Here is a 9,755-nt window from a genome sequence, read left to right on the forward strand (position 1 = left end):
TAACAATTAAAAGAAGCTCAATTTAAAATGAATGATTTTATATCTGTCAAGAGGTAATCAAGAAAATTACATGTAAAACAACTTTGTTTGCAAGGTTTGATTTGCTCAATATTCTTATTTGTTAAGTTAAGTTAGAGGTTTAATTTTTAGAATTTTGTCCAACTCATTAATTTACAACTCATTAACTTAAGCTAACATAAAATGGCATAAAATTCAGAATTAAAAAGGGAATGACAAAAACACTACTGTATATTACTTTTTGACATCTAGGACAGTTTTTAAGCCTCTCATTTGTAACCAATACTTTCTTGGCACATCATTCCAGAACAGTCGCCCTTTTTATGTTCATCAAAACTGATAGTCAACTTTAACTTACCTCTGTGAAATGTTGTACTATAAAAAAAACTTTTTGACTATATGGTGGCCTGTAATCAGAAGATCACAGGATCAAGCCCCGGTACCGACAACATCAAAAATGTGGGTGGGATAAGTGAAGCACCCACACCTGCCCCCACCCTCATTCGTCCCACTCTGGGCCCTTGAGCAAGGCCCTTAACCCCCACCATCTGCTCCTCTGGGTGTCCTAGATAGCAGCTCTCTGCTCCACACAGAGGGCTGTGATAGCTCGGTGTTCTGTGGTTGTGTCAAATGCCAAGTCTTCGTGCGACTTAGTTCGCTGTGGCGACCCCTAAAAGGGAGCAGCCGAAAGAAGAATATATAGATATATATCGATCAACAGAAAATGCCATCTCTTCTGTGGTCCACACTGCTCTCACCGTAGAAGGACTCCTACATTTGCATGCTCTTTGTGGACTTGACGTCTGCCTTAAAACCATGATCCCCCAAACCCTGATGGACAAACTATTCACACTAGGACTAAGCCCCTCCATTTGTAATGGGGTCCTAGACTTATTAACAAACAGACCTCAGTCTGTGAGGATCCACAACTTCTCCTCCTCCACCATAACCCTCCGCACTGGCTCTCCTCAGGGACATGTGCTGAGCCCTCTCCTATTCACTCTGCTCACATATGATTGTGCAGCTACCCATCCAGGCTGTCATATTGGAAAGTTTGCAGATGATACAGCGGTGGTGGGATGCATCACAAACAATGATGAGTCCAGCTTCAGGCAGGAGGTGGAACACCTGGAGAGCTGGTGCAAAGAAAATAACCTTCACATCAATGTGAAGAAGACAAAGGAGATGATTGTGATCCTCAGAAGGAACAAACACACCTACACCCCTCTGGAAATAAGAGGATCTGCAGTGGAAGTGGGCTCCAGCTAGAAGTACTTGGGTGTACACATGAATGGCAACCTCAGCTGGAGCAACAACACCACCAGCCTGATCCAGAAAGCTCATCAGAGACTCTACTTCCTCAGACGGCTGAGACGAGCTGGTCTGGGAAGCTCAGTCCTCACCTCCTTCTACAGGTGTGCAGTGGAGAGCATCCTGTGCTCCAGCATCAACGTGTGGCATGGAGGCTGCACAGCTGCAGAAAGAAAAGCTTTGCAGAGAGTGGTGAAGGCTGCACAGAAGAATGTTGGAGTCAGCCTCCCCACCATCACAGACATCTACACCTCTAGATGCAGGAAGAGGGCCACCTGCATCATGAAGGACCCCACTCAACCAGCACACACACTTTTTGCCCCACTCCCCTCAGGAAGGAGGTTGAGGAGCATTAAGTGTAGAACCACTAGACTGAGGAACAGCATCTACCCTGAGGCTGTTAGACTCATGAAAACCAAACCAGAATAATCACTGTGAAAAATCACATCATGTTGCTGCTGATCTGTTTCATGTTGCTGCTGATCTGATTCATGTTGATGTGTTCATGCGTGCACATCTGCTCACACAGACTCATGTTCGTGCTGCTGTTCGACATAATGTTTTTATGCTACTAGTGCTTAGTGTATATTTAGTTGATGTTTTTCTTAGTTCATATCTTAGATGTTATTACTGTTTTTCTTTTACATTTTACATTTTATTGTTGGATGTAACTGGGACCCTGTGTACATAATTTTGTTCCACTACATGTACCACATGAGGTGCGAATGACAAATAAAGAACCAGGTCTCTACATAGATGCTCCTGGTGTTCATGTCATTCTGCATCTCGCTGATCCATCAGTTACAAAATAAATTGGCCCTTTGATTCAAACCACTTTAAGAAAATGCCTTTCTGTACTTGTGTGCATCAGTCTTTCCTTAATCCTCTCTTTTAACCGAAACATGACAACAGAAGTGTTCATGAGGGCTACGTTCGTCAGTGAGGAAATTCTGTATTTTGTGTCCTGCTGAAAACCAACAGGCACAGCTGCAGAAGTACAGTGCAACCCAAAGTTGTAACACCTGTGTTACTGTAGTTTGTCAACTCAGGGTGTCTACCATGAAATAAAATATGGACATGAAGAGGACAAACTTGGAATAATGTTTAAGGATGATAATGTTTTTGCCTCTGTTTGTGTGTGTTGGTCTCTGTATGTCTGCAAATATTAAAAAAAACTAATCATTGGATTTACAGCTACAACTTTAACTTTTACCCTTTTACAGTTCAGTTAATTTTACAGGTAAATGGTAAATGGACTGTACTTGTATATCACCTTTCTATCTTATCAAGATACTCAAAGTGCTTTACTACACAATCTGTGCCCTTATTTACCCGTTCATACAGCACTCTACTAGATCTGTACAAAGATTAATCAGAGCTTTATCACATTCATACACTGATGAGACACACATCAGAGGCAATGAGGGGTTCAATGTCTTGCCCAGGGACACTTGGGCATGTGACTGCTGGTGGAATCGTACCCCCAACTCTTGCATTGGAGGACGACTGCTCTAACCACTCAGTCACAGCTGCCCGAGGTATTGATCTAAAATTTGATGTGGTGGTATCTAAGTCAGTCACTGACATCACAAACACATCTCACAATTTAGTATGCTATTACAAATAACATTTTTCATAGTTTGACCAAAATTACTACAGCTCTGTCACTTCTTAATGCAGGATCAATAAAATTAGTCTAAAACTCTGGTAGAAAAATGGCAGCAGGCAATTAATCCTTACAATACTACAGTCCTTCAAGGAATGCTTGGCTTTTAATCTTGAAAACGTTTTAATACATTTTTAGGAGTAATCCTGGAAAGATGCAGATGTTAGTAATGCAATGCTTTTATGTACATAATATAATTTCCATACATATTATGCCCACACATTTTTGCAGGGTATGTGAATCTTTACCCATTTTATGTGTGGGTCTGTTCTGCTTTGATTAGCATCGGTCTGTAAAGACACATCTGTGGGAAATGTATCCAGGACAAACGTTCAGACCAGCATCAGTCAGTTATGTTGTGCTTGTTTACCGTCCTTTACTACTTATTGTGTGAGTGACACCTTTAAAATACTTGATTGACACTGCACTTGTAATAGTCAGATAATGTTAGTAATTATTCCCAAGCACTGGGACACTCCTTGCAGTGACTCTCTTTTTGATACTGGCTGTCAGCAGATTTCAATCATTTCCTCCTTCTGTGGGTCACCCTGTTGCCAAATGATGACCATACTCTCTCTCCTCCCTCCCTCATCAGATGTATGACTCAGTGATGTATAAAAATGGCCCAATCACTCTGTTGGAAGTGTATGGTCCTTTTTTTAATCACTGCCATTCACACGAGTCTGTGTGAATGTTAATCGCTGAAGTGTACCCCACTGCCTCTCTCTAACAGAGGAGAAAATGAGACAAAGAAGACAACTTGAGTAAATATTATCATATTGTCTAAATATTTGAAGAGGTTGATGCGATGTTGGGCTTTGAGCCTCGCTGTCAGCGAGTGGGAGAGGAAATCAGCAGAGATTAAGTTGAGGATCTGAGGAGGAAAAAATACACCCGTTTATTTTTGATCTGCCTTTTTTTCCTCCCTCTCTTCTCATGTTTATAATTTTCCCCACTTCCTTTTATTGTCTCGCAGGTTTCTTTACACCTACTCTGTAACTCAGATAATACACTTATTTGTCATCCTGAAAGATTTAGACTATTTTTTTGGAGTTTACAGCTTCTGTTTCAGACCTGTTGGTTGAGATAATATGCAGCTGTCAACAACAGAGGGTGTGAGAGTCAATGCAAGTGATTGTCTGTGAATTGAAGATGCACAGTTGTGTCTGTTGTTTTCTTTCGGTCACACTGATTCTGACTCTCCTGTTCCTGTTGATAACAACCACGTCTCTACCCTCATGAGCCAAAATGGACCATCTCCCAGTGCTATTACAACATACCAGCTGTCATGTGGGTGGACAGCTTGAGAAGGTGGTAACCAGGTCATTTGTGGCGTAAAAGACTAAGATAGCTGTCAGCAGATAAAATGACAGCAGCAATGGCTGATTCTTATACCATAAAACCTGAGATAATGCAAGAATTATTGTCCGTCAACCGTTTGGATTTGGACGCATGCTTCAAGAACCACAGCTGCAAAATGTTGTGCATTCGGAGCAAGCTAATTTAACTTTGAGCATTTGATTTCTGTCATAATCCATGAATTAGACCACCAAAAAGTATGAATGGCCTAGGATTCCCTGAAGAAATGCATATTGTTCCCCACATTTTATGTCAGAGTTTCAAACTACTTCTGTAATGGACTGGAGACCTGTCCAGGGTGTCCCCCGCCTCTCACACAGTGACTGCTGGATATGGCCTCCAGTGACCCCCACGACCCAGAAAGGAAGAAGCAGGTAAAGATAAAGGAAGGATGGGGTTTCAAACTAAGATCATTTTATTATGAGAAATTATAGTTGTTGCTGGTTTTGTGCAGCCGTGAAAAAACATTTATATACAATCTCATGCTGTCACAAGATGTCTTCATGTCTTGTCAATATGTTGAGAATGATCTCAGCTACTACCACATCAAATATTAGCTCAATATCTGTCAAACTGACTGAGTTATAGACATGGTTAGGTTGGTTAAAGTGAACTGATTTCCATTTTGAACTGGGTTGACTCCAAAAGTGAATCAATTGTAAATGTATATCAATTAATTACATTTTACCAGCTTCACTAAAATATCTCCAGTGGATTATGAGATGTTTTGTTACCTGACACATATGCACAAACACACATAGGCATGCTAGCAGAAGAGCATCTGTTTGTTAATATTTATTGAAACATTTATCCATCCATCCATTATCTGTACTCGCTTCTTAAATGTCCCTATGCAGTATAATACATTCTACACTTTACAAGCCATACTAAAAACCACAATAAATTTCAACCAGTATTTAATCAACATACATTAAAAGAATTATATTGAAGTTCATGTGTCTGAAAATTATTACCTTTAAATACATTTAATTAGGATATAAAATCACATTACATCCTTAGAATAAAATCATATAATTGCATCATTGCCCTTTGTATTTTGTCAGTTTCTAGAAAAACCAAAGCTCTGCATGTGATATTTTATATGTGTATTTTAAAAACCTAACATGCTGCATAACAGGTTGTTAGGTTTCCAGCAGAAGTTGACGTGCTGAATTAAAATGAAGCAGCTGTGACATACTGAAAACCAAGAACTGAACCTTTATGACCTCACTAAGCCAGATCCTGATCCCACTCTGCAGTTTAAAACACAATCTTTTTACAAGGTGGGAGATTGGCGCAACCGCCCTCAGGTTGTTGAATGGAGATGGATGAGATTTGTCGGTGTAGTTGTTGTTTATTTTCTGTTATTAGAACAAACCTAGATGTCTTTCAGTTGTGGAAGAACTGAAAGCTTCTCCTGACTCAGAATAAAATAAAAAAAGGTCCTGAGGGGTCCCACTTAGCTGCTTCTAGTAGGTTTGGAAGATAGTCTGTCCAGTAACTCAAAGTATGATCATCATCACAGTATCAAACTGTGCACTTTCAGAATTGCAAACAATCCTTGCATTGTGATTAATCAAAGAGTATTGTATTCCAAGTGTCATACAGTTCAAGCAGAAACCATCTTTGGCTGGTCTGACTGGCTCACTCGACTGGATGACCCTCTTGGTTTTGATAATAGCAGCCAAAAAGCTGGGACACGTGAAAAGTTGTGGGAGTCTTGTGAGCAATGTGATGACAGAACAGGAAGAAAGTGAGCAAAATGTGTTGAAACACAACTGACATTATTACAGTAATACAGCAATCACACGTTTTTCTTATTTTGTGTTCAAACCCACAAATTGACCCGGATTGTGCTTGCAGCCTCTTCCTTATCTGAGAGCTGGAGAGGAGGCAGAGGGAGCTTGCTGTGTTTGGGTGTTTGTGAGGCTGTGATAATGTTATGACTGATAGGGTGGGTGAGACTGTGGAGGTGTGACACAGAAGCTGTGGGTTCAGGTAAAGTGTCAGGTCTGTGGCGCTGGAGGCAAGGGAAGAAAATGTGAACTGGCCTCCTGAGTAGAACTTATTAAAACCTTTGCAGCTCATTGGCTCTGTGCAGGTTTCCATCAGTTAAACCCTCTGCACTCTTTTTCACCCTACATGACACTCACTGACCTGTGGAGCATGTTCTGCAGCTTTTTCACACGAACCACTTTTCTTTCTCTCAGCATGCATTTAATCTTCCTCTGCCCCCTAGCCAATTCTTCATTTAGGTTCACCTCTTAATATTTTTCTCATAAAATCCATTTTTTTAATTTATGACATTGAATATTATATAATTTGCTTTTTAAATAAACAAGCGCAGGTTGTATTTTACTCAGACATCCCTGAAAGCATGAAATCTAGATCTCACCCCTCTATATAAAGTATATTTAATAAATTATAATGTTGAGAGTTTATTGGCTATTTCTACAAAGTCAGCTGAGATCATATGTGAAGATATTTGTTTACTCAGATGAAACGTTGCAAAAATGTGAATTCCAAATTCAATCAATCAAGTGATAATAATTCTCTGAGACAGAAATGTGCGGTTGAAACCAGATGTTTGGTTACACCGTATAAAAACAAACAAGCATTTTTTTCTCACTGACTGACAACAAATTAGACTAAATCTTTCCTGTTTTAGATCAGAGAGCATTCCCAAATGTATTTCTGTGTGCTAAATGCCTGAATATTGAGCAATTGTTTTTAGGGAGGATATTCTCATTAGTTTCTTTAAAGTCAAATTCACATACACTATGATTTAACACCTTTAAACTATTTGGACAATTTCAGGTGAAGATGATGTGATGGCTTTAGAAGCTTCTGACAGGTTAATTGACATTTGCTTTAATTGGAGGCACTTGTGTTCATAAATCAAAATAAAGTTCAGGAAGAGAATATTCAACCTCCACAACTGTGGTTTAACTTAGAGTCTAATTTTCACATGCCCGAAGGTGCCACGTTCATCTAAAGAAACCATTACGCTAAAAGCAACATAAAAATGCCAGATTACAGTTTGCGTGTGTGCAAAAGGACAAAGACTTTAATTTTAACAAACCCTGTGGTCTAATGAAAGTAAAATTGTTTGACCATGACAACCTTTGTTACACTTGGAGGAAAATGGGGAAAACTTGCAAGCTTGAAAACATAATCCCAACTGTGAGGTGTGGGGGTGGCAGCATCATGCTGGGGTGTTTTACTGCAGGGAGACTGGTGCACTTGGAAAAATAAATGGCAGCATAAGAAAATAACATTATTTGGAAATATTGAAGCAATTTCACAAGCATCAACCAGGAAGTTAAAGCTTGGCTGCAAATGGGTCTTCCCAAAGGACAATGATTACATTGAAGTGGCTTAAGGACAACAAAGACAATGTTTGGGAGCGGCCATCGTTAAGCAACATATAGGACTAGAGAGGCTATAGGACCAAAATGGATGACTATAGGCTTGAAACAACTTTAATCTAAAAGAATACAGAGCAGTAAATGGTGTTTTTTAAACCCCTAGTGTACATTGCCATCCGTTTCACGTTACAACACATTTCACTAAAGTTTTGAAATTCCTGCAGTAAGTGCTAGCTCCAGCTGCTCATATTTGCACCAGCAAATTCTATGTAAATAATTGTGTAATGTGAAAATCCACACCTTTGTTGAGAAACATAACAAAGATAGGATTTTTCGGGCTTATATTCTTGTGATACTTGTTGAACTCAGTGGGGTTTTCTTCCTCACTGCTTACTGTCAGTGAGTTGGTCATTTTTAGTTTGCCTACAGCTTCCACGGAAGCTGTGTGACAAAAAGTGGCTTTACTTGAGTTATAGTGTCACAATGACCCAGTCCATTCCATTTTTTGAAATTATGTCATTATGTCACACACTGCAGCTATAAAGGGCTTTACATGCAGAGTATCAAAAGTGCACACGTTTTGGGGCCCTTATTTCATAAAGCTCCATTAAAAAAGAAAAGAAACTTATTTTACAGTGGAATAGTTTACTGTCTTCCACTTCCCACTCCTTTCCCTTCATGCTTTCCATGACCAAGACAGGATCTCTCTCTCTGCATGATAAGCAGCCCCCCCCCCCCCCCCCCCCCCCCCCGTATGGCACAATTTACTCTGCCAAAATTACTGGTGTCACTTCCCATTAGTCGTGGTTAAAGCCAAGTCCATTTTCGTGCTCTCCGTACAGTGAGAGAGAGGAGAGAAACAACACAGCAGAGGGTGAGGATGGGGAGAAAGTGAATGTGGCTGACAGATAAACTACATCAACTACATATGCACACACAGTTGTTTAACGCCGAATGCCACATACACATTGCGTTTGCTGTGCATACATTGACACATAACCTCCAGAGAGATGAAGAAGAAATGAGAAGATGAGAGAGATGAGGGGAGAGAAATGGAAAGGGATAAACATACAGATGTGCTGACAGGATTGTGACAAAGACCAAGTGAGAGCTGCAAACTGGAAGCATTTTCTAAGAATTCTTGTTGTTTTTTTTTGAATAACTTAAAACTTTTTTCATATGACTACGCTGTCTCACTGCCAACCTGCTTCTGCAATGGATTAAAAGTCTAATGAAAGAGGAAAAATATGAGAGGTGGAGGTGGAGAAGCAGACATGTCACAGAGTACCATTCAGCCAGAATGGTGCAAAGAGGGGAAGAGAGTTGAACAAGGGATATATTGGGTCAATCTCTGCTGCAGAACAATTGGTACAAGTCCAATTCATTTAAAAAAAAACACTGCAAGAATAATAATTTATTTCTTTCAAGTTCTACAGTAAATCAGCCTCTTTCCCGAGCAGCACATGTAAATTGTTACCTTTTTTACTCCTTTATCTCCCTGTGCAGACACTGAAGGCTGTGAGCACTCGTGGAGGAAGTTTCACGGCCACTGCTACAGATACTTCAGCCGCCGACACACTTGGGAGGACGCGGAGAAGGACTGCAGAGATAACAGCGGCCACCTGGCCAGTATCCACAGTGCAGCGGAGCAGAACTTTGTCAGAGGTGGGTGGAAGACACACAGTCCTCACACACAGAGCTGCAAGAGATTCTTAGTGTTTTATTTGATCCAGGGAGCTTCATGTTAGGGAGAATAGTTTTGTTATGGTGTTTTAGGGCGCTTACAAAAACTACAGCTATTGGAAGTGTTTTTAATGAAAATAAAGCTAGAGAGTAATAAATAATGGTTTCAAAAAGCTCCTCAGAAGTGCATCATTGCGGGCACTAAATTGAAACCAACGTATAATTCCCAAGTGAGTTCAGCCGTGTGGGTTCATGGTGTTAAAAAATTGCAGTTGCAAATAATTGTGAACCAAAAATCTAAAAATAGATAGATAGATAGATAGATAGATAGATAGATAGATAGATAGATA

The 9,755-nt window shown here is 40.1% G+C and overlaps 1 protein-coding gene across 1 annotated transcript in view; it reads left to right on the forward strand.

The window, feature by feature from the left end:
* Window positions 1-2,231: 2,231 nt before the first annotated feature.
* Window positions 2,232-9,755, forward strand: part of LOC119407460 (neurocan core protein-like) — a 32,674-nt gene continuing 25,150 nt past the window's right edge. The window contains exons 1-4 of the mRNA XM_037674284.1: window positions 2,232-2,268; window positions 4,093-4,116; window positions 4,304-4,306; window positions 9,229-9,387. Coding sequence (XP_037530212.1) covers window positions 2,232-2,268; window positions 4,093-4,116; window positions 4,304-4,306; window positions 9,229-9,387 — 223 coding nt within the window. The remainder of the gene's footprint in view (window positions 2,269-4,092; window positions 4,117-4,303; window positions 4,307-9,228; window positions 9,388-9,755) is intronic.

Source organism: Nematolebias whitei, chromosome 3 (genome assembly GCF_014905685.2).
Source record: "Nematolebias whitei isolate Nwh7 chromosome 3, NemWhi1, whole genome shotgun sequence".
Classification (NCBI taxonomy): Eukaryota; Metazoa; Chordata; class Actinopteri; order Cyprinodontiformes; family Rivulidae; genus Nematolebias; species Nematolebias whitei.